Below are 25,365 nucleotides of genomic sequence, written 5' to 3'. Positions count from 1 at the left end.
CTCTTTCTTTCTCTCTGCCTCTGCTACCTCGTCGCTTCATCGCACGCAGCCTTCGTTACGACACTGAGAACGTTACGATAGAACGAAACGAAACGCGAGGCGGGAGAACGGCGCAGCCCGCGGAAGACGTCGGTGTCGCAACGCTGACGCTGTTGACGGGCCTCCTCTTCGTCGACTTTCGTCCACCGAGCAGCCAGCGCCGCAATTTGCAGCTGAGATTTTTGGCAGCGTCTAGACCAGAGCGCAGTTAAAACGCGGCGGGGAAACGAGCCAGTTGTAAACCTAGCGTCAAGTAAAGACGTGCGTGTGAAAACTAGACGTCTCCAAAGCTGCCTCTCGGCAAGGGGTTGAAAAGCTCTTTCGCGAGTCGAGATTGAGTGGCATAATGGTTTACCCATGAAAAGTCGCGTTCAACCGAACAGAATACATAAGTTTGTTCATTCGCATAAAAGCGACAAGGGATCGAGAATCTGATTTTTGAAAAAAGTGAACCGAGAACCGGCGAGGCGTCCTGTAATTGTCGTCACATTGTTATCCGCGGACGAAATGGCATCCAACCGTAACGTACTAGGTAAGTTGCAGTGATTTAATAATTGCAGTTGTTTTGTAATGTGGGATTTAAAAGTGCGAATAAGTAGCTCGTCGCCTCTTTGAATAGTTTAAGATCGTAAATTAATTTTACAGGCTTCGCGCGGGCGTGAATTAATTTACTGGGTCGCGCTTTCGCTTATTAATCTCATTTTTCCAAGTATTTTAAATACGTGCTCCGAACACACGGCATATAATACTGCATTTATCAGCTGTTCAATTTAAAAATGACAAAAGATTGTATAATCAGTCCCATTATATGCTTTTTCGTCATTAGCACTACGATCCAGCTTGATGTCATAATTAGTTTAGATGACCGTGTTCGTTTTATCGTCTCGTATTTCGTTTACGTATGCTCTACCTCTTAACTTTAAAGAAATAATTTAATTTGCAGTAAACTGATGGCATAGGTTGAACGATAAGAGTGTTTACATTATAATGGCTAATAATGAAATTAATTAATGTAAGTGAAAATATTAATGATAATTGATCAATCGGGCTATCTAATATCAACCAGCATGTCTTTCAAAAAGCAACTGATTATTCCCTGAATATTCCCAAGAAAATTCTTACGCGTCAAACTTTCTTAAATTGAAACGAACGGATTTATGTGCAGGCGAGCTTGAATTGCGTGCGTGTCTCATGCGGACGGCAACGAACGCGGCTTCCGCTTAAACGTTAATGTATTCTTTATTACGAGCAGGGATGATGATTCGTCAAGATGCCGGCGCATAATTCGACGAGTCGGCGGAATGAAGTGATAAAAAGCGTCAATTTCCTGCGTAAATGTGCTTAATACATTATTAAGAAATGTAAGCGCCGCGTTATCGCGGAATAAAATATAACGCAAAGGCGCATGGAGAGATATGCCGAGGCACATTAGCGGCACAGTTTATTCAATGCATATGCATGGAGGAAATGAATAGTACGGCGTGAGCTATGATCTCCCGCCGCATGAAATACGAGCGTGCTCTATTGAAAATTCGCAATTTGCCCCGAACCCTCACCTCCGCATTTCAGGGGTTAACACATGTGATCGATGACATTCGCGGGTGACGTATGCGCTAGACAACAACTGCACATATTGATAGTTCATACCGCTTATAGTTCCACGCGACGCGACGCGCCTCTGATACTCGGCCAATTAGAATGCAGAATCGCCGGCGACGGGTCTCATAGACGACCGACGTCCGCGTCGTTAAACTCTCGGCGTCTTGACCCGGATCGGCCGTTTTTCGATTCAACGACGCGGCGCGTCATCAAACTAGAACTTTAAGAAAAAGGCAAGCGCACTATTTCGAGCCTACGCGAAACGACGAAATCGCTATGAATAGCACCAAGGGAAAACGCCAGCCGAGTTCTAGGTGAAGGTCGTGATAGCGCCCGTAATCTGGGATATTATATAAATGACACGAAACGCCGTGCATTTCGATGTGGTGATTGCATCTCCACGGCGTCGTACGATGGGGCAAAGATCATCTTGCGAGCGTCTCGAATTTTTCGAGACACTTACGAAGAACGGGACTTACGCACGGATCGCAATAATTTGTGCAAAGAGAAAAACAAACACATTGTGTAACGCGTTTATGCGTTATCTCGTATTAATTTTATAGGAAGAATAAGCGAAAGTATCGAACGATAAAAAATCATATTTTGTACTCCTCGCTGTTTACACGATTGATTAATTATCCCGGCACTTTTATCGATAGCGTTCTAAAATCAATTAATATAATAATCCGCTGTTCTTCGAGAATGCGGGAGTCAATTTAAAACGCGGCAATTGAATCTTATTGCGATGTCAAGTTTCCCGACAATTAAAACTAACGTTATGTTTATCGAGGTCATCGGCGATACAACCCTGCGGTTGAATTAAAGCTGCTTGCTAATCGAATATAGAGACGGTCGTAAAAATCGTGATTAGAGACGCCAAGTACCGGTCAAGCTAACGATATAATTGACATTAACGCGCTTTATGAATCCGCAGTAAAAACATCATTACGTTAACCGTTCTATTTACTTCTGCTAATTAATTGGAACAATTGAGATTTCAGGAAAGTCTGTCTCGTTCTATTTTTGCATCACCTCGAAGACGATTGCATTTATTAAAGCTCAGTAAACATCGAAGACCGACGAGGCCTGCAACTTGGGTTAATTACGTTGAATGATAATCGGCTTCAAACGATCGTTTCTGCTTCTCGATTTATTTATCATTCGCGTACGCCAATCTCGCTGTCCCGGTTGACGGCCGGAAAGTTTCCCTTTGACATCGGATTCAAATGGAATCGCGTATCGTCATGCATATCGCGGCCGCTATTATCAGCGGACAACGTTCAAAGTCGACAAATTTCAAATACTAAAAACGTGATTTATTCCGCGCATTTAAAGCACCGAGTTTCACTGCCGCATGATCGGGGAGCGTAATGGCCGCAATAGCGGTTAAGTGGACAGCACGACGCGCGTTGCGGGCTCTCGATTCACAAGCGTCATTATTATACCGGTCGGATTGGAATTTTAAATTGGGCACTCCTCTGCAATCGCCCGAATTGCATCCACGGGTATCTCTGTCCAGAACGACCCTACACGTGTGAATAACGTTCACAATGGACGTCAAAATGAAAGATACGACGTAAAATATCAAACGGGCCGTAACGTTACAATGTCAGTTCAGAGTGGACAAGGGGAAAATAAAGAAAGGAAACATTTACGTGCCGCGAAAGTACAATAAAATAAAAAAAAAAAAGAAAAATAGATTGAGCATGTCAGCGAACATGTAAAGGCACAAAGCAATTAAAGTGGAGAAACAGGTAAGCGTTCCTAATTGATTTCATTATTGGCGCCACAGGTCGTCAGTATTGCAATTTCTTCGTGCGAGGCAAATAAACGGGAGGGACAATTCATTAGCGTAAATTAAATTTCCTCATTTAAACAAGAGCGGGGTTGATTTGATTAGAAAAATAAACAAGAGATCTCTCTCTTTCTTTCTCTCACTCTCTCTCTCTCTTGGATTTTTTTAAAATTATTATTAACGCATAAATAGTATTGCAAATAATTTTTTTTTTTAATAAATAATATAAATAAATCTTTAAAAATCAGTAAAAAGAAGAGACTAGCTGACGGAATAAGAATAATACTTCCTTGCGATAAGAATGCTGCACCTGTCTGCAATTTCATTCGACCTTACTCACGATTTTCGTTACGTCAGACACACTGCGGTTAAAGCACGACTCCGCATCGGCAACGCTAACATAAGTTCACGTCGACGGACGTTTGACTCGCAAATTATCCGTCCGGTTCTTAGTCGCAACAGCACGTCTGCCTTCTCAGGAAATCCTAATCACCCGCCGTGTTGATGACCATTCACTTTCATAGACGGATAGCTCACGTACAATTATGCAACTAGGCACAACATATTTGTCGCTCGACACGCGCTTCTCTGTTGTAATAACGAAATGCGTCAGCGGCGGGAACGATTAGACTGAGTAAATTGACGTAAGAACCCGCCGTCTTCACCCCATCGGGGTACATTTTTAGTAGTTTGTTATTCCTTGCAGATAAATCGAATAAAGTTCCGAAGTAAAGTCCAAACTAAACCGACTTCTGATTGCAGTTCTCGCCGTTCTATTCGAAATAAATCTCGTGTCCAATAATTTTTTTCTTTTTTTTTTTTTTTTTTATTTTTTTCCCCCAATAATTATTTCTTTTCGATAACTGTTCGACACATTATTGCTCCTCGATTCACGTTTCGACCGAGTAAAAAATGAGCTGAAGAAATTCGTCGTTCGATTTCATCTGGACTGAAATTTGATGCTTGCCAAGCATGATTCATTACGCGTATGTGGTAACATCGAAGTACCGCGATAACCTCGACTTAGTGCAAATTCGCGATAAGCAAAGTAACTATGCCGGCTTTACGGATACGATCACGTAGTGCATGCAAAGCGGACGGTGCAAGGCGATGTAATGCTGATTATTAATGTCGGGGACGAGGTGCTCCTGTTTGCGCGCCGCGATTAAGTACAGATCTGCCTACCTTCTTCTTTTTCTCGCGGGCTTCTTTCATCATCCGATATACGTCGACGTATAGTTTCGGAAAGCTTGGAACTCCGCGCCGTTCAACACGTGCCTCCGGGTTTGCAAAACCAGAAGACTTACGCGTGGACGAAAAAAGGGAAGGAGGGGAGGAAAGATAATTGGCCCAATCGCGCCATTCTTGAAATAATTTCGGCGGTGTGCCAATGAGCGAGAAAACTGCCGAATGACGCTTACGGGCGAGGGAGCCCGATGAAGTCTATACGACGTCACATTAGAGCAAAATAGACGCGATCGATTGAGTCGCGAATTGGCACAATCGCGGACGCGCTTTTTAATTAATTTACTCCGAGCTGATTCGCGTCACAGGCGGTAAACATTCGCGCATCGGCGGCGACAATTCAAGACTTTATTTTTGATAACACCGTACTCGATAATACGGCCACGATCCCGCGAATCGAAGCTTCCGGGATCCCCAATGATGACCTCGAGATAAATCACGGTTGCGTACAACAGCCGCGATCGACAATGGACCGAAACTATACATGTGCAGTCGTATGTATTGCGTGCCGGCGTTACGTAAAAATTGTTTACAACACTTAAGACATGTGACACAGATGATGTTCGCCAGTTGCGTATAAGTACATCCTGTTTTCAGCGCGTTGTTCTTTTTCTTCAATAGACTTTGTTAAATTCGGTTAAAAAAAAAAAAAAAAAAAAAAAAAAATAATGAAAGAAATCTGACAAATAATTGCAAATAAATATATCAATTTAAATAAATAAATATTTAAACAAGGAATAGATAAAAATGTTAAAATCGACCACTACTACACGTTATGTTTAATGCATCGGTTAAATGTTTGCGGTCGACATTTCGAGCCGCAAAACCGCAAAACGGATAACTAAAAATGTATTTCTTTTTTTTTTCTTCTTTTTTTTTTCCAGATTGCTTGTCATGCAGACAGGTACTAAATATCATGGTGATCCTCGGCTTCATGCTAAACTACATGCTACGCATGAACCTAACGATAGCGATCGTTTCGATGGTGATATCGAGCAATAATAGTGGGCAGCATTCGCATTCCAACGGATCGGCGGTGCCGGATGAGTGCGGTGCCCAGGCGACGATGATGAACGACTTCGCCCCGATCGGCGACATCAGGACCCCGGCGATCGACGTCAACGTTAATAGAGTCAACGAGATGAGCAACGACACACTCGCAGCGTTCCCACACTGGCATCGGGTTCGTTGAAACTTTGCGTAAAGCCGAACTTGCACGGTGAACGACCTCAGTAATCGCTCGTGGCGAACGTATCACGCAACCGAGATTTCACCACTGAATGCCAAATCAATGCGAGTTTAATTGCGCAATTCATCGTAATTAACGAGACAGATTTGCCAAAACCATTGAGATTTATTTCAGACGAATTCTTCATTCGAGTTTGTATTTTCGTGCTGATTTCGTATTCACCAAAAATTAAACAAGATTAAAAAAAAAAAGTTTTTTTTATTCGTTACGATGCAGCAGCTTAGAATTTTTCCTCTCGATAGGGGCGATTTTTAAAATAAACTTTTTAAATTTTAATCTCAGGAGGAACGAATTCAAACCAAGTACCCGTATAACGAATACGAGGTGAATATGATCCTTGGCAGTTTCTTCTGGGGCTACATCTGCACGGAGTTTCCCGGTGGTCGGCTCGCGGAAGTAATCGGTACCAAACGCGTCTTCGGCTACAGCATGCTAGCGTCGAGCTTCGTCACTCTGCTGACACCGTTGGCGGCCAGCTTGGGCTACACCGCGGTTGTCACATTAAGAGTCGTCCTGGGATTCATGCTGGTAAGCCGCAGTTTCATCTACGGGACATTACGATAAATGTGCGCGTCCACCTCGTGAGAAACGATCTGACAGGTGAAATTCTGACACCTGAATCTATCGAGCATCTCTCCCCGCCTCTCTTCCTCCACCTCTCTTTGCTCCTGCACATATCTACACGCAAATCCAATTACGCTTATCGTTCGAGCTTCACGTGACCGCCAAACGATCACGCAATCGTTATTGACAATCTCTCAAAATTGATTCGTCTCGCAAATTAGGGTGCCACCTGGCCTGCCATCCAGCCAATGACTGCTCGATGGATTCCACCGACGGAGCGTAGCAAGTTCGTCTCTCACATGATGGGTAAATGATCATGATCTAATTCGCCGCGCCGGGGATCCAGGCCGATCGGTGCCGTAATTGTCCGGCCGCCCTCGTTTGCGCGTGCCTTAAGAAACCGCGAAAACGTATATGCGCGAGATAGACACGCGACCGTTTTACGATCGCGACGGCGGATGCACGCGCGGTTGCGTCAATCGCCGTGCCGTAAGCTTGCATCGCTTCAACTTTTTCCAGCCTCGTCACTCGGCGCCGCAGTAACTATGCTGATGTGCGGATTTCTCATCGCCTCGCTCGGCTGGGAGTCGGTATTCTATGTAACTGGAGTGATCGGGATTATCTGGAGCGTGACATGGTTCTTGCTGGTGTTCGACTCACCGTCGCAGCATCCGCGCATCAGCGCGGAAGAGCGACACTTCATTGAGAACGCGATTGGAACGACCACCACTACTAAGGTGTTGCCTTCAATCATAAATGTTCACTTTGATTCTATTTTATTCTACTTTCTTCGTTATTAAAATAAAAATTAATTTTTTTAATTCTTTTTCTCTGCTGCGAAATGTTAATCGATGTCTAAGATACTAATGTAGTATTTCAACTTCAGCATCTGCCGATACCATGGCGCGAACTTATCACATCGAAACCCGTGTGGGCTATCGTGATAACGCACGCATGCAGCGTTTTCGGTTACCACACCATTGTCAATCAGCTTCCGACTTACATGAAATACATTTTGCATTTCAACATTAAAGAGGTATACATTAATAAAAAAGAAAAAAAAAAAAACTTTTTTTTTTTAACATTTTATGCTAGTCTACTAAAGGAAATTTTTTATAAAATGTATTTTGCAGAACGGCCTATTATCCTCGTTGCCCTACTTAGGCAAGTATATATTCGCCTTATCAATGTCCATTTTGGCTGATTATCTGCTTCGCACGAACAAGTTATCCGTAACAGCAGTGCGTAAAATTTTTACATCGTTTGGTAAGTAAAAAAAAAAAATTTCGTAACTATTTTTTTCTTCTTTTTTTATGCCTTTTATCTGCTGTTTATACAAATTTTCGTCTGGCAAACTTCTAAAATTATTCTACGTTAAACTTTTAAATAGATATGTACATAATTAATGACTTTACGATAATAAGTAAATTCTAATTTTCAGCCGTGCTGATTCCCAGTATTCTAATGATGATACAAGCGTATTACGGGTGCGATCGGACAGCATCCGTTGCCGTCTTCACCGTCGCTTTGACAATAAACGGCGGTATAACGGCCGGGTACCTTGGAAACGGTCTCGATATCGCGCCGAATTTCTCCGGCACGATATTCGGCATAGCCAACACCTTCAGCTCGATAGGCGGTTTTCTCAGTAGCTTTATGGTCGGCAACATTACGTACCAAAACCAGACGTATTCTCAGTGGACCATCATATTTTGGATCCTAGCGGCGGTTTACTTCGCCGGCGCGGTGACGTTCGCCGTTCTTGGCACCGGTGAATTACAAAGCTGGAACAATCCATCTGCCAGACGTACGAAAGAGAACGGCGTCACGGTGGAGGACGGCGCCGAATCGGTTCCTCTCAAGAGCAAAACGATTACGTAGCGTTTCGAGCTGATAACGCTTGGATTACACTAAGAGATTGCGCAGCGATGAAAGTGTCGATTTACTGCGACACGATATATTCCACACGGGACAGTATTCGTTTTTATTACCCTCGGATTTTAGGACCGATCGATGAACCCTTTCCCTCCCCCCTTCGGCTTGGCAATAAGATTTTTCACCAAGATTTCTTGTATCTTTTAATAGCAATACTTAACAATTTTTCTAATTCAGAAAACTGACACAAAGATTTACTTTCTCGAGATTTGTGTAATTTATTAATTTTTAAAATAATATTGTAAAGAAATTGTTCGGCTTTTTATTTTTTTCTTTTACTTTTAGATCTTGTCACAATTTAGTTGAAAATAATGGTGACTTCTTTTTAGTTTTGCCAAGTCTAGGGTTGAGCGATGTAGAATAAGTGAGTGCGCGTTTTATACACTCATTTTCTACCGATAGCGTAAGTACGTGCAGTTACCAAAAGAGAAAAGAAAGACGTGCGGCTCGTAGAAAAGTCAATGTTCATTCGATATGACAATATTCTAAATAAATATACAATTTTTAGTAAATTCGTATTAAATCCATTCTAAAAATAGTGATATCAGTTTTACAAAAAAAATTTAGAGAAATCCTTAGAACGCATGTTGGTAAAGAGACCGAACTCATCAGTATTGCCATCTACCATGAAGGAATCTTACTGATTGTTAACAACAGTGTGCGGGATGATGCTAAATGATGATCGTTGCTTTCTCGTAAGTTCTCTAGCCAAGAGGTGGCGTCAAATGCTGGATAAACACAGCTGACTTGGTGTCTTTTAAACCGCAGCGTCGTACGCCAAGAGTAAAACAAAAAAGAACTGTTGCTTACGACTCATTACCTTTAATTTTAAAAACTTATAAATGCTTAAGTAATTTTTCAAAATATACACGTCGATTAATTCGATTACTCTCGCTAAAATCCATACCTTGCCAGGACAAATCTCCGCTAAGCCAAAAATAAGAATAATATCCTCTCAAACGTAAGCTCTTTCTTTCCAAGCTCGAAAATAAATCTAAGAGGTCCGTAAGCCCCAGATTCTCTAAACACCTTTCGTACCGGTACAGTATATAGGACGCAGCCTGAATTCTAATTATAGATAGGGCGTATTTTGAACGTGTCGGCTTTGTTTCTCAGGAGCAAAGCTTTCGGATTAAATCGCTGGCTTGAGGTACCTGATCGGCTTGGCACATCGCTGCCTGTCTTCATCCGTATGCGTGACTGCGCTAAGACGCACGCGGTGTTAGAGGAGAGCGGCGACGCTCTTGTCGGCATCTACACGACGGTATCGCGAGCGGAGGACAGAAGTGCGTAACGCGTCACGACGTGGCCGCGTCGCGGTGGCCGGCGTAAGGGCGCCGCGCGTTGCGATGGTACTCGCCGTGACGCGTGGCGCTGCGGCGCTGCGCCGATCTACCAGGAGCTTAGCTGTTCGTGGAAGCTGCTGCCGCGATCTCGTCTTTGTCGCTTCCCCGCCCGCGCTCGCTTCCCACCCCGTCGGACCTTTATTGTCCACCCGCCGAGCGTTAGCTCGCGTTCCCCGCGGTAGAGACTCCTCCCGCACGCGGGGGAGGATCGTCGCCTCGAGTGCATTATCGCGCGACTTGATGACGATGCGCGTCTCTTCCGAGACGCAGGCTGCAAGGATGCACTTGCATTTCCTTTAGATAAGAACCTCGCGCCCGAAAAGTAAATTGCGCCTATTTGATAGGTGTCGGAGACGCTGATATCTAATCTCGCCGCGCAGGCGTTCAACGCGTCCCTCTTCTCCTTCTCGCCCTTCGACACAGCCGCGGAACGGGACGCGAAGGGAGGGGGGGGGGAGATCCGCGACCGCGAAAGAGACGGAGACGAAGCACCCGGTTCGCCCAACGCACCCACGCAACGCACGCACGCGAGACCGGAAGAGTACCGGCGCGCGCGTTAGGTATGACGGTAGAATCTCCGGAATTCGTGGACTGCAGTACCGAATTCAGTTGCTATGTCGGGCGCAGCAGGCGAACATAAAGTGTTCGGAGCAGTCGGCTGAAAGGTCGGTCTGCTGCGCGGGACCGCCCGCTCGCACGAGCCGCTACTAGAGGAGCACGTGCCCGAGGAATCGCGCGATCCGGACCCCCGAGAGAGGAGACGACGCACTGGCGGCAATCGCGGTACGAGGGAAAGAGAAAGAGCGAGAAAGAGCCGGTCGTCGTACCTCTAGCCACCTCATGTCAGCCTGCTCGGTTGTGATTAACTAAGGTTTAATCAGCTTTACAAGCTAAACTTCCTTTGTCGACATGCACGCGCATGATAATCCGCCGGACTATCTCGCCGGCTGGTCGCCAAAAAACACCTCCGGCGCGTCGGCGGATCCTACTAATGTGAATACGACGTCGTGCGCGTCAACGAGAGACGCGCATTCTTCCGGCCGCCGGGGACGAATCCGACGACTGTCGTTTGCCGCCAGGCACTCGGCTCAGGCTTCATACGGTCCTAATACCGAAATTCGCGGGATGTTAGATGCAGCGTCCTCGCGACGACGCGTCCCAGCATCCCGAACGGCAGAGCGGCTTACCCGCGAAAATCGATAACAGCTCGCGGGCGATACGAATTCCTCGGCGCGAAGGCGAGAATATCACTGTCGTTCATTTTTATTTTTACGCCGGAAAGCACGATATATTAGAGACGGCAGTAAAAATTTATTTTAACGAGAATTTGAACAAAAATCTATCTCACGGAAGTGTTCTATGCAACGTACTAGCGCGATACCGTCTGCCGACATCGATCCGGCGGCGCGGCGTGAAAGCCACCCAGGAACTTCTTGTTCAGCATCGCTTCCTGGTTTATCTCATCGCGGCATCGTCGGTCAATATTCGCTGAGGCGAATCGTGAGACAAATCGACTCCGACGTAATTCTAATAAGGAAGATTTTAATAAATTAAAGAAAAAAAAAAACGAGCTTTGTCAATGCTAATGACTGTCGATAAAAGCCAAAAAATAAGTATGTCAGATGTTGCATCGAGGGAACAGGCTACCGTGCAAGTTGCGAAAAGAGCAGCTAATCCAATAATAAGATGCGATCAATGCGAGGAAGAAGAAGCGAAAGGAAGTAGAAGTCTCCTCAAACGAGATAAAAAAAGAAGGGGAGAGAGAAAGAGAAAGAGGCAGAGGTTAACTTTCGCACTGGGTTATTAAGGGTTCGCGTAATAACGTGTTTGTGAGAGCGCGCGGTTGCACGCACCGCTCACGAGGTGGAACATGGCATGGCCCCGGGTGTTCTCTCGGACCCAGCATCTTTCAGAGTCTATGAAAGCGTCGGCGTGGCCGCCCCCGACTCATGGGAACGTCCTCGGGGCAGCGGCAGGGTCGACGGGATCGCGCACAGCCGCCGTCGGAATTTTTCTTAGGAACCTATTAAAATCTAAGGCTCCCTCATTAGAATTGCGTCGGAGTCGATTGCGCGTCATTTGCAATCCCCGGGCAGCTTCCACGAAATCATTATAAATCGATCGCAATAGCGGCCACGAAATGGTATTTAGGAACAGTTGCCATTAAAAAGCAAATTACGATTATTGAGCGTTAATTAAAAATAAAAATTTTCAAGAAAAAAAAAAAAAAAAAAAAAAAAAAGTAATTTCCTAAAAAATATTAAAAATATGTTTAGTCGCTATCTTTTATTTAATTATATTTATTGTAACGAATGAATCGTAAGAATTAATATCAGCGAAACAATCTTAATTAACGTCACGTTTTAATCTAATTTAACTTTAAGACTTCCGTACTCGCGGATACGTTCGAAGGGACGCGCTGCGCCCTAAGTGTCTCTCACGGTGCCCATGCGAACGGTTTCCCATTGTGGGACCGTCCGCTCGTACCTGCGGCCATTTCTCTACGATTCTAATTTCGAGACAGCCGGTATCGGCCGACGGAAGGTCCGAGAGTTTACCAGTAGGCAATAATTTCGCGGGAATGCGGCGGCGTCGGCGGCACCGCGCGCGGCTTTCGTGTCTACGGAAAAAGAATCCTGGACGGCTCGATAACGGATCTCACGCCAGATTCCGCGCCGTGAACAAATTGGACTCCACTCGAACGATTCCGGGCCCCGTTATTCCCGAATAGAGCGCAGTCGCTGCGAAAATTAACCCTCATCAGCGGCGGCTCGTGCTTATCTTTCCGGAATGCGCATAAAATACACGAGAGACACGAAACATAAGAATAAATCCGTATAATTAACTGTTTAATTTTATGGGCCGAGCGTAATAGTATTTTCTGTATCTAAGCACGGTGCGGTATATCATATTCCTACTTTCCCTCGTATATTATATTCCCGGCGTACTCTCTAATCCCATATTAGGAAATCTCCAAGTGGAGAGAAAAGGGCGACCCGCCTATCGGGAGCGCTTATCTCGTACAAGCACGAGCGCGCTAAGTAATTCCTAAGCGAAGGGAAAGAAAAGATGATGATGTAAAAAGAAGACGAGGAGACGGAAGAAGCGGGAGAGGATCAAGAAGCCGAATGGTAATGGGGGAAGACGAGAAGAGCAAGAAAGTTGAAACCAGAAGATGGCAGAAGGGGGAGGGAAGGATGAGAAGGTGGCTGGCACGTACGTCAGGTATGCGGGTGAGAAACACCCCGGAGGCACCCCCGCCGTTCCGCCCACGTTTAAGGTACCCGTTGTGAGCGGACCCCGCGTGCCCCCGGGGGCCTCGCGATAAACTCCCCGGCTCTCTCTCTCTCTCTCTATCTTTCTGTCGTCCAGCTGCAAAACCCGCACGCGATCTACAACTCTCGAGGAGAATCGGACGCCCCCGCGGGCACACGCCGTCATCACGCGAACCTGAAGGTAGAACGAAAGAGGGGCACGACAGACCCCCTCCCTATTTCTGTGTTTCAGGCATCACGGTAATCTCGTGGCCTTGTGCAATTTCCACGGGCCTGTTCCTCGAGAACGTCTCCGGACGTTCCTCGACATGCTCTTCGGAAAATAATAGCGCGTTTCTTTCATTGCTATGGAAAGAGAGAGAGAGAAGAAAACGCCGCGTGACTAGCAACCCTACTATCGTCCGTGTATTAGAGCTATTAGAGCTTTTAACAATCTAGATTAGTGGAGGCGTATTAATACGTAATGGAATCGTAATCGAATCATACGCAGATACCTTTCTCGTCACGATATGTGACGAAACAATTAATTCAGAATTTGTGGAGAACGTAAAAGAGAATTATTAGACCGAGTGTTATATTTCGGGATTATTATACGTTTCAGCTAAATCGGGATACAGATGCTCTGTAATTTCTCGTGCCAGATGCAAGAAAAAGAAAAGAAAAAAAAATGCTAATCCCGAGAAGCGGCCCAGCCACGCAGTAGCGCTATGTGCGATCTCATCCGCGAAGAAGAACGCGCACTTTTCCCGCATAGCGGTCCCACGCTCTTCGGTGCATTACAGGTTCATCTCCGCCTACCGACCGCTTGCGGGGATACGGTGCATGTCGGCGATCGATATGCACGGCCAAATCGATCGTACAACTTGTACTACCGAGGCATCGTGCCGTGAAAAAAAAAAAAAAAAAAAAAAAAATTCTCGAGTCAATTACAAATGCGAACCGCAGATGGTTGATCGGGCTAGACACGCGATAATTAAAGGATCATGGAAATTGAAAAGCGAGCCGAGACGCGCGGAGTACGTCAGAAATTGAAAAGCTGCGCTTTCCGCCGCAATTTCCTTTTAAATAAGAACGAAAGAGAAGTCGAAATTAAACATTTCAGCATGCATAATCAAAGTTTGCGTGAAAATTGATTTTTATTAAAGCTCCCTTATTTGTTTAAATTGCCTTCTGCGCGGGTTAAAGTACTTTTCTTCGAGCCACGTTCTTTTAACGGAGTTAAAGCGAGGCCGCCTCGCTCAATTGAGTTCCCGGCGCGAGGCACGCTCGTGCGATTCTCATGTAAATTCGCGCACGGTGTAATCCTTACGCGCGGCACGCGTCGCTCTCTAGGGCGAGTCAATTGGGCCGATATCTCTTAACATCGTGGCGAGATCGATAAGCCGGACCCGGGCATTACCGGCTACGTGCACGGCCAGGCAAATTGCGCGCGTACGTACGAATAGAAGCGGCGGTCTCTCGGCTCGCAGCACGGCGATTGTCATTAATTAGACAGTTGGCACGCGCCAGGTGAAGCTCGCCCGTGTTCACCTGCACCAGTCACACGCGCTTTCGTGTATATTATATATAACGCGACACGCGCTTTTCGGCTCGCCGTGCCGCGTTGCGGCTTTGTACGACGGCCGGCGCGCCCGTTTATAGGGGTCGCCCACATGACATCTGACCCACATCCGGCCGATGTTCACCGGGCATCGATATCGTCCGGGCCGTGCCATTAAAACGTCGAATAATTTCGAGCCCGCGACGATACGCCAAGCCGGGGGATTTACAACGATCCGATACGCGCGATATCGCCACGAGCGTGCCCGCGCGACCCGCTCTTATGATCGACGAGAAAGCGAGATTGCTCCTGATCGCGTTCTCCAATTGAAATGTACGCGACGACGAATGCGAATCGTTTCATTTTCGCATATTTTATGTATCTCTACATTTATTCGTAATAAATTTTCGTTTTTTGTTTAAAAAAAAAAAAAAAAACAGCGTATTTTTATTTATCCTTCTTGCGTAAAAAGAAAAGTATTCCCGAAGTGAAAACCACTTCCGCGTAAACGATACTTGCTTCTGTGCACCTTGGAAATTAAAAGGCAACACCTGTACTCTCGCGCGCTGCAAGATGCCACTCTCGCGGCTGGCGGAACATAATCAGGCGAGACGAGGGGCAACGAAAGCCACCGGGGCCCGCCCGGCGCTCGATAATCGCCAGAAATTCCCGATTATTAAGCGTACAGGTGTTTACATCGGGGAACCAATTCCGGATCTGCCCGGCAAGACGCCTCCGAGGAAATACGTCGTGCACGTTTCGCGCGTGAACGAACCCGCGAGGGAGCACCCAGTGTGCCGTCGAGTGTGCGTTGCCGTTGCCGCTTTACGAAAGAAATTCACTTGACTTGCAGCTGGTACTTTTTACGTCCAGACCCGAGATGACTCCGCGATAATTACGCAATGTTGATTTTACGATGATAACGCATTACGCCTATCAGATACACGCCAATTATGCGTAAAGCGTCATATTATTCTCCCGGGAAAACTATTAATGATCACTATACTATCAAGCGTTAATTAAAATTTATACGCGAAATGAAACCTGTAAAGTCGGCGAAGTAAATTGCGGGTCGAAAGCTCGAGCGGGCCGCTTAACAGCGTAATTTTAACGACGTTATTAAAGTAATGTCAAAGCTTTCGCGGACGCTGCCTTGTCTTTCGGTACGTTTTATCGAGCGATAATTACGCGCGCCTGAGCGGCGAGCAAGAGTCCCGGCACTCGAGATCGCGAATCGATTCATTGTTGCGAGCCCGGCTGTCTTATTAATGCAAATTTCACCGGCGTGCCTCATCCCCTCCCTCGTCGTCGTTTCACCCTAATTTCCTGCGCCGTGGCACCTGACGGTGCACGAAGTGCAGCGCTGCTCGCGTGCTCACCCAGCAGCTTCCGGTTCCGGCGCGTGCTCAAGCATTCCGGCTGTTTGCACTCGCGAGCGTGAACACGTTGAATGCGCATACAAACACACACACCCACAACATGCATGTATCCACCTGCCCGAGCATACGAAGGACCGCGATGTGCCGTTGCCACCCTGCCCACCCAATGGCCCCCCTCCTCCTCCCCCCGCATTGTGCACCTGATGCCTCGAAAAGCCGCGCTTGTAGATCAACCGATAGAGATGTTAATGATCGCGAATTGAGACGAGGAAAGGGCGCGCGGTTCGACAAATGGGCCGCTGAAAATAATTATCCGCCCGAAGATGCCTCGCCCGCAAATCGATTTCGGGATCGATGGTGATCGACGATACGCGAATTAGAGAAAGAAATTGAGAAATATCGATATTAATATAAGTTCACTTAAAAACTTACTACGAAGCGACCGGTAAACTTGAGGTAAAAATTAAAGAAGCGTTAATTGATAAGTCGTCTACGTAAAACGGAAAGGCTTACCACGTTCTTTCTTCGCGGGACCAGCGGATGCCGCTGGGCGAATTAAAGTATCGCGTAGTACGCTCATCGGCGCGGGGATCACAGGTGAGGATTCGGTGAGCAATCGACGCGGGAACTACGCGCAAGCTGGTGTCGGACAAATATTATCGTCGAAACACATCGGGGCGGTCCGAATGCTGGCAATTAGCGGTGGCAGGTGGTGATTACCAGGGCCCGAATGATCCGCCTAAACACCGGAAACGTCCCTCTCCGTCGGCCGGGCGTGATTCCACAGTCTTCGCCGTATTAAGACGACCACGGCGCAAGACTCTACGAAGGCGCAATAATTCACGGGCAATTCGCGAAAGAAATTGCCGGTCTTGGGGTCTCGTACAAGCGCTAACGATCTCACCGACCAATTACACGCCTCGCGGTTCGATAATCAAAGTCCTTTTCCTCGTGCGCGGCGATTAACGTCGCCGAGCTCTCACTTCGTAAGAAACGGATGAATTAAGACGGTAGAATTATGAGAATTCATTTCGTAAGATTGAAATTTCTAATCTGCGGAATGGCCGATTGAGCTTCCTTCAATGTTATAATAGGATTTCACAGACGTAACATCTTTTGCAATAAACTCCGAACACATTTAAATAATATTAAAAAAAAAATTTTTTTTTACGTAAGATACAAATAATCCTTTAATTAATTTTATTATGCATTCATTGGAATTTCTTTATCAAGTATAATAATTAAATTAATGCGAGCGTACGCATAGAATTGATACCTTGGTAATATACTGAAATGTTTCAGATTCTCTGTACCTATACTGAACAAAGTAATGCGGCGTTCGATAATTAGAAGCAAAGCGCAATCGCGCCACCGTGAGGTTCGCTCTCTCGAGTTTCTCACCCTTCTTCCGATCGGCGCGGAGGAGCGGCGAGTGCGGGACAGATAGAAAAAAGGAATCCGACGCAAAAAGGGCATCTCGTTTGCGGCCGACGAGGCACGGGGGCCGTGATTCGCTGCCTGGCTGACGCCATATGGTGTGCAAACCGAGAGGCTACTAGTCGATCACCGTTTCGCATTACGCAAACGAACGAGCCGCCCGCGTCATTCTGTCGGCCGTTCCGCAAGCACAAACTGCCATAAATCCGCATAAACAGAAAGGACGACCGGAACGATCGCGAGTAACGGTCCACCTTCTAATTAGTTTGCGTTCGCACGCTTCACCTAACAGGATGCATATTTTTTTAATTTCCACGCGCGAACTGGTAACGGAAGTAAACTATCATCTTCGACTACAGATCCGCGTCCCGTAAAAAGTGCCTGTGTATAAAAATTGAATTTTAATTTTCACGTTTCTTTTTAATACACATTTTTATTAATATTGCCAGATTTATTTAGGAAATACCAAAATCGAGAATAATCAAACTTTACTGTTATCACAAGTCTATTTGTATTTACGTTGCAGCGCAATGCGTAGCGGTGATTGTGATTGGTGATATCTCTTGTATCGAATCGGCGTTCGCTTCTTGAAACTACAATATTATATATACGTATTCTTTGCTCTTCCATTAGCGCGCGAATATATAATATTTGAAAGTCGATTGTACCGAGTGGGTGTTTTGAAAATTTGGTCATCCATCACCCGAAGCTTTCTGAACTGTCCAAGATGGATCTCCCCTCATCAGTCATCCGTATGTCGATGAATTTATAGGTTCATAGAACGCCGAATTTACAAACTTCGGCTATCTCAAATCGCGGGAGATATCAGTTCCGTTCTGTGAATCCGATTTCTAAGACAAGATTAGAAATTAGGCGGCGAAGAAAGGCGGCGGAAAGATGAGAAGATGAGAAAAGGAGATCCTCCCTTTCCCATGATCCCTTCCGAGAAACGAAAGATAGAGAGAGAGCGAAAGAGCTAACGGGAGAGAGATAGGGGCCGTGCCACTCAATGGCCATAAAAGCCGAATCGTAATCGCGATATCATTAACGACGTCGTGCGAAAGAAGTAATTAAAGCGCGGCCGGCTCGTGTTCCTCGTGAACCCGAGCTGGCTCCTTCTCGGGCCCCGAGTTAACGGCTCTCCTCTTCTCTCGGTCGCGGGGTTTTGCGGCACGGCTCTCAACTATGCCACGTCATTCCGCGCGGCGTCACGACGCGGGCAGCATCCAGCAGAAGAGACACGCCAAAGGAACGCCACTACCTGCGAGCCGCAAAAAGCGGATCCGCCGCGCCGATGGAAAGACTCGTCGGCGCCTCTCTCATTCCCCGAGTTTTTGCATCCTCCCGCTTACTTGTTAATCAAATCGCGGCGAGAATTTCGAGATTATTTCCGCGCGCCGAGGAAAGATAAGATTAATGCAAAAAAGTTGACATTTTTTTTTCTTTTTCTTTTTTTCTTTGTCGCTGTAAAAGAATAAGCCGCACCTAACAACATAAAGCACTTAGCCGCAAGCGCTTTTTTTTTTCCTTCGTACTCTCAGACGCATTTTTAAAGTATTTAAATGCATTTTGTAACCTGACCACCTGTATTACCCGGACGCTGAGGAATAAAGGAGCTCTTCTGCAATCCCCGTAAGTCGAGTCGTATCTTCGACACAAAACGCGCTTCGACATCTCGTTTCGCGTCCACGATGATAAAGGGCCCAGGGGGGGGAAGTTTCACGACGAGGCCCCTTTCCCGCCGCCCGACCCCTCTACCCTTCGTTCTTGTTTCTGTGCACAGTAGCCGAGAGACGAGACCTCTGAGTTTGGCTCGGGACTGCATTCCGCAGCCGGCTCCACTTCGAGTCGCGTTGCGTTCACCGCCATTGGCGCCACACGCGCATTTCTCGGCGTCGCCCTTTTGCACACGCACGCACTCACGCACGCACGCGAATACGACTCGAGTCCCGTGCGTTACATCGCGTAAGCGAAGATACGAGAGGCCATAAAATTACGTCCGCGAGATTGTTCCGCGCGTGTCGTCGCAGCCACCAGACTTCCGCGGCTACGGATTATAATACGAGACACGTATCTCTAATTTTGCACCTCGCCGTTCTCCTTCCATTCCCTCCCTCGTAACATAATCGCAACTTGAAATGAGCATGCAGGTATTTGGCAGCAAGTATATATCATTCGGAGTAAATATAAAACGAATGGAGTGGCAAAGTGACATTAAAAGACGACAACAATGTCTGGCGACTGAAATAGAGTCATCGCGTCGCCTCCGCTTTACTACCGCGTGAGATAATTTAATATAAAAAAAAAAATAATATATATATATATATATATAGCTCATCCGGTATAAATTTAAATTTCAGTTGCGTCGCGAGTTTTAGTCGAAGGTTTCCGAGCCAAACTTTTTTCGATCTCGTCGATGGCACCACGTGGCACACGGCTAGCACGCGTATTCCGGCTCTTTCGCGCCACCGGTTCATGAATAATAAAGCCAGTAGTGTCAAGTGAGGGATTGCGAACTCGTGTCGATGACTCACTCAACGTGAGAAGGCGCGAAGAAGAAAAACAGCGGCGGACGCCCACGCTTTCTCACCCTTAACCTCAGGGAAAAAAGAAATTACCCTCGAACGCGTGAATAAAGATGCGACCGAGTTTACCGGGGACAGGTGTCACCTGGCGAGTGACCCCTTTCGAGGAATCGGATCATCGCACGTGGGCCCTCCACGTGGAGACGCGACGTCGACGCGAACGTCGGCCGATCGCGTGGGAAAAGAGCGAGAAGACCGAAAGTCGCCACTCGAGGCAAGGATGTCGCCGACGCTGTGCTTCCTCCTTTCCGAGTAAGTCCGCGTTTCTAGGATTCACTCCGTTCTCCGATCCGCCTCGGACCGACCCGGCAAACGTGCAGGCTGCGCTTGCATGCGATGCATAATAATGCAACACGAGCGGCGCGGTTACACCGGGACCATCCACCTACCTGTCTACCTACACTCGGCTAACTATCTATTTATCTATTCGCCAGCCTCCGCGCTCCCGTGGAGAGCTTCGCGCCCGTGTTTCGCGGAACGCCCCGTTCCGCTCGGAGTTCTTTGTGGACGCCAGGCTCCGCTCGCGAGCGAGATCTCCGAAGGGGATTCGAAATTATAATTCCACGTTCCGTCGGTAACCGAGACTTGGTCCCGAACGATCGCCGCTCGTGGACGTCCGATACCGAGAGATATATATCAGCGACGTCGGATTCGCGCGGCGTCACCTACACGTACGGTGAGTACAGCGAGTGTCCGGCCAGTGCGGCGCCAGACACACGCCGGTAACATTATATCTCGGCTGAGTACGGCACTGGCGAAAGCCGACATACCCGGTCACGACTCAACGACTCAAGCCTACCGAATATATTTATACGACATGGGACTCGGAGGGCCAACGGGAGGGCGAAGACGCGGCGGGAAGGGGCGGGTTACATCTGTTTCCATCCGGGCACGTGTCTACGGAATTAGAACGTTCCGAGGGAGATGAATGCGCGCGCGAGAAAAGACTTCGCGGGGACGACAAGCCAGACTGAGAATACCCACCCGCGTGGTCCCCCGCTGGACCGGCGGATTCTGGGATGCCGCGCGGTCAGCTGGCGCGAAATAACAACGCGGGCGAGCGCACTTATCCTCGAGACCCCGCGCTCCAAGAAGTATATATAAATCGTGCCATTCGTTGATCTTTTACTTCCACTTAACTCAACTCTGTTGTGTAAGAGGGATATATATATATATATATATATATATATATATATATATATATATATTCAAGAAATTTATAATTCTAAAAATATATATTAATCGCAGCGCCTACTCCACGTTATTGAATCTACGGGATTATAAAAGCAGCGTCGGGAAGAACCGGCAAGATCAAAGTTCCGTCGTTCAAGAGGTGTGCTTTTAATCTGAGAACGGCGCTTCCCTTGTGAGATGAATAAACGTCGCCGACGTTAATTTCTCCCCCGAGTTAACAAAATTGTCACGAACGGCGTCCTTTGGTGAAGGGATGTCGCGCGTAACTCGAGACGAATACGCTCGTTTTCGTCGCGCCGGCGAAGGCGGAAAACGACAGCGCCGATCGAGGTAGAGGCGGAATTCACGGCGACGCAGCTTCGGTGCGTGTCAACGGGGTGACGGGGATGCCAGCTGAATGTCGGCGCCGTGGCGTCGTCGCGGTCCGGCATCCTTGTTTTGTAAGTCGCGGCGACGCGTCACGACGCTGCCGCGGCCGTCGGTGCCGCGACACTTCGCGCATGACCACGCGACCAGACGAATGCGTGCAGGTGTTCCGCGGGTGGAATAGACCCGGCCCGAGCGTTGTGGATATATAATTAGAGCATCTCGAAACGCCCGGCGAAGATGCCAGCTTTGAGTACCTGACAAATGTCTCGCAACTGAAAGTGCCGCTCTCGACATCAAACAATGCATTATAGAAACCAAAAAGAGGCAAAAGGATCGTCGTTGGATCTCCGTACCGTTTTAGTATTTCCAATAAAAAATTAAAAAAAAAATAAAATAAAAAGTAATACAAACAGATTTTTAGTGTCTCATTAATAAATATATCCGGCACTTCTTAATCTCTCTATACAGCGTCCCTGTTTCGTCTCGATAATTTTCACATCGCCCGCTCATTACCACTAATTGTACACCGAAGAGCAGATATAGCGTTTTCTACGGCGACAGCGGCTAACGTACGTAATCCTAGGTGTCAGAGACAGGGAATGAGAGAACAGGGGGAAAATCAGTCTTCGGCAATCCGGCCGGCGCGGTACATAGATGCGGCACATGTAAAACTCGACGCACACGACTCTAAAGCCACGTTCGCTGGCTGCCGTCGGCGCAGCAAACGCCATATCTGCTTTCCAGCGTACATGGATGTCCGGTAATGTTCGGACTTGCCTCGGGTATTCCGCTTCGTACGCGCGCCGCTATTGTTCGCACTCGCATGCACGGCAGGCTGTAAAACATCGGCGAGGGCGAGTTGCCCTTCGAGCTCGCCTTCGAGTGAGCGGGATCTCGAGCTGTGCGGCTCGCGCGCCTCGTCCGGGCTACCGGGCTGCGAGGAGTGGGCGAGGGACTCCGGTCCCCGGAGCCGCGCGATCTCCGCGAGAGAGCTCTCGGTATAAAACACATGGCACGTACGTGTGGACGCGCGCGTATGCGTGGCGCCAGATGTCTCGCCTCGTAATCTTTCCGCCGGCCGTTCGCGCGGTCCCCCGCGACCCTCGTACCCGCAAAACGTCCACCATCGCACCGCCGGCCTTTCTCTCGCTCCCTCCCCCGCGTCCTTTTTATCGCTCCCGCAGCCCGAGAGGACTGCCTTTCGCGCGAAGAGACATTGGAACCGCGTATCGCGTTTCTATAGCCGCAACAATAACGGCGAGTTTATGCGCGACCGGTAACGACCGTTGGTGTCGACATCTCGGTAGCGGTGCTGAGCGGCCGCTGAAAAATCATCTGAACCTTAAAAACGCGCGTTTCAATGGGTCGGAGAACTCTAACGATGCTTGTTACCATTTCGCGCGGACGCAGCATCCATAATAATAAAAAAAAAAAAAAAAGAAAAGTGTAACGACACTTTCGAGTCACCCAGTATAATGCGGTGTAACGACTCAAAGGGTACCGATTGCCAGAAAGCATGAAATTGCATTAGTCACCGCGTTTAACGTTTCGCATCTGGCTACGGCGCGATGAAAATAACAGCTCGGGCCCGGCGACAGTATTAACGGCGCGCGTGAAACGCGTGAATTATCATTTTGCTACCGATACACGGGCCTTGTGAAATTTTATGATTCACACGTTTGCACCTGGCGAGCTCGTTTGCACGTAGTAATGACCAATCCGTTCGGTCGTCAGCGATCCACGCTCCGCGCAGCATCCGACTTGGCCGTGATCGCAATGCCGGCCACATCAATATCACGCGAATCTACCTGATATTCATTTTATTTTATTTTTTATTTTTTTTTATGAGTTAAATTAAATTTGCGTCACTTTTTCGCGGTTGCTCAATCGCGATTCTTTTCGAGGTGTAACGAGGAGCATCGGAGTATACAAAACGATCGTCTAAACTTTAAATAACTGCCAAGCATCCGGTAGCATTGATCGTCATGTTTATATGACGGCGATAAACGCCTTCGCAATCTCATTTTTATTTTTTTTTTTTTGCTTCCTAAGTGCACATACCTGCAGGCTCTTTCCTCTCACCAGTGTCCTCGCCGTCGGTCCCGCTTCCAGGAACGATTCAGTGGGAGCGCCGAGATTATCTCTCGTTTGTACAAGATTTTTCTCGGCAAACGCTGCAGGGACCCACCGGCCGCAGAGGAGCCGAACTTATATCTTTCGGTAGATCGGCGAAAGTCTCGACGTTGGTAGCCCAGTGAGAAGACGTTGCGATTAGCTCCTGCAAACAAAATAATCGGTCGTCAACATTGCTGCTGTGAAAAGGCGACAAGTAACGTAATCGTAATAACGACTAACGACTCGAGCGGCGCGATTCCATTAGGAATAATGACGGATGCGCGAAAAGAGACGAACGGTCGAGCGGCCGCTTACGACGTTTCCCGGGTTATTCCCCGGCGTGCATAAACAGAAACGGGGCTCGTCTGCCCGCGAAGGGGAGAACTAACGACGGCGGTGTGCACTTCGTCGAGATATACATATAATTCGCGTTATGATTTGCGAAAACGAGGTTGTCGCGGCGCTTTGTGCCTGGCGTAGGAGAGACGATCTTCGCTGCGTGACGCATGCGACCCGCTCTCTTTATGCGCCGCGAGACGCGTGCCGTCGTGTAGGAGTATCGAGTTGCGTCTTTTCCTTATTTTATATTCCCGTTTACTTTCGCCCACGTTTTCTGGAATCGCTCGACTCCCGGCCCCGTGGGACGCGGGTCTCATGTATCTCGCGATAAAATCATTCCGCGAAGGATTCGTCGGTATATATGTATATCGCACGAATGCTAGAAACGCATCTGAATAATCTCCCCGCATGTGCGTACGCTGCGCATCCGGGAGAAACGTGGCGGCTGCACGAGGGCGCGCTAATTAAGCGCTCGACGGAGAGACGCAGGTAGATCTCTTATCCGTAGTCCGCCTCTCGCGCGAGTGTAACCCGAGACTATTGCTTACAATTTACGGCAACCAGGCGGAAAAGTATATTTGGAATACCGGTGACATCGATACACAACAACCGGCACCAGCTGGGCCACTGCGTCGTTTGCGGGCCCAGTTTTCTCCCGGGAGATCTCTTAACACCTGTGTCTACTTGGCGTGAAACGCACCCACCGGAGCCCCCTCTTCCCCATCCTCTCCCGTTCGAGGAGACTGAGAAAATGAACGATGCGATATTAACGGCCCCGAGATCCCGACCGAGGTCGTCCTCGCGCGGGCTTTTTACTCGCGATACCTGAAGCCCTTGCGGTCAAGTTCGGACTCGGCTTTGTCTCGTCTATCTTGTAAAAGTATATCGCGATGACTTATGAATTTAATCTTTGCTTAAAAATTTGTAAAAAAAAAAAATTAATAATAATAATAATGTACAACGTTATCTGCGAGATATTTTCGACTTTATATCACCTCGATGATTACGATTATTCATTACATTAATAAAAAATAATCGAATCATAAAACGGATTAATTATATTCGCTTTCTCATATTAGAAAATGCCATTAATTCCAGACGAAATATTTTGTTTTTGACTATCGATGAGATTATGAATATTTCGAGAGCCGTATAGACTCAGCACCTGTCTCGGCCGTTCGTTTTACATAAATCTAACATAAACCAAATAAATGCCTCGGTAAAGGCAGGCTATCTCTTTACGCAGCATCCAGCTATCTAGTCGAGATTCCCCGACATGTCCTGCCGTAAACGTGGACGGCGACAGTTAAATTCTTTCAAGCGCACAATGGCAGCAGTCGACGCGACTAACTTTTAGGGA

The 25,365-nt window shown here is 47.5% G+C and overlaps 2 protein-coding genes across 3 annotated transcripts in view; one reads left to right on the top strand and one right to left on the bottom strand.

Moving 5' to 3' along the window:
- Nucleotides 1-25,365, bottom strand: part of LOC139107359 (uncharacterized) — an 85,687-nt gene that overhangs the window by 16,666 nt on the left and 43,656 nt on the right. The window contains exon 3 of the mRNA XM_070664925.1: nt 23,613-23,829. Within this exon, the coding sequence (XP_070521026.1) occupies nt 23,823-23,829 (7 nt within the window). The 3' untranslated portion in view covers nt 23,613-23,822. The remainder of the gene's footprint in view (nt 1-23,612; nt 23,830-25,365) is intronic.
- On the top strand, nt 99-9,770 carry LOC139107356 (putative inorganic phosphate cotransporter). 2 transcript variants are annotated; one of them, XM_070664922.1, is made up of 8 exons: nt 99-571; nt 5,563-5,861; nt 6,210-6,455; nt 6,713-6,797; nt 7,011-7,228; nt 7,378-7,527; nt 7,625-7,757; nt 7,933-9,765. In XM_070664922.1, the coding sequence occupies exons 1-8, from the start codon at nt 547-549 to the stop codon at nt 8,370-8,372; spliced, it is 1,596 nt and encodes a 531-aa protein (XP_070521023.1). In that variant the 5' UTR covers nt 99-546; the 3' UTR covers nt 8,373-9,765. The 2 variants fall into 2 exon arrangements, with proteins under 2 accessions (XP_070521023.1, XP_070521024.1); XM_070664923.1 differs by lacking the exon at nt 99-571 and adding an exon at nt 578-3,392 and having other exon boundaries at nt 7,933-9,770.

The sequence above is a fragment of the Cardiocondyla obscurior genome, linkage group LG12 (assembly GCF_019399895.1).
Source record: "Cardiocondyla obscurior isolate alpha-2009 linkage group LG12, Cobs3.1, whole genome shotgun sequence".
Taxonomy (NCBI): domain Eukaryota; kingdom Metazoa; phylum Arthropoda; class Insecta; order Hymenoptera; family Formicidae; genus Cardiocondyla; species Cardiocondyla obscurior.
The sequence above is the reverse complement of the archived record's forward strand: the minus strand, read 5'-3'. Positions and strand labels throughout refer to the sequence as shown.

Excerpts from the sequence above, each read along its gene's own strand:
- LOC139107356 (XM_070664922.1), top strand. The coding sequence starts at position 547 with ATGGCATCCAACCGTAACGTACTAG. Across the intron at positions 6,456-6,712 it reads TCGTCCTGGGATTCATGCTG|GGTGCCACCTGGCCTGCCAT; the intron begins GTAAGCCGCAGT and ends CTCGCAAATTAG. Across the intron at positions 7,528-7,624 it reads TGCATTTCAACATTAAAGAG|AACGGCCTATTATCCTCGTT; the intron begins GTATACATTAAT and ends TGTATTTTGCAG.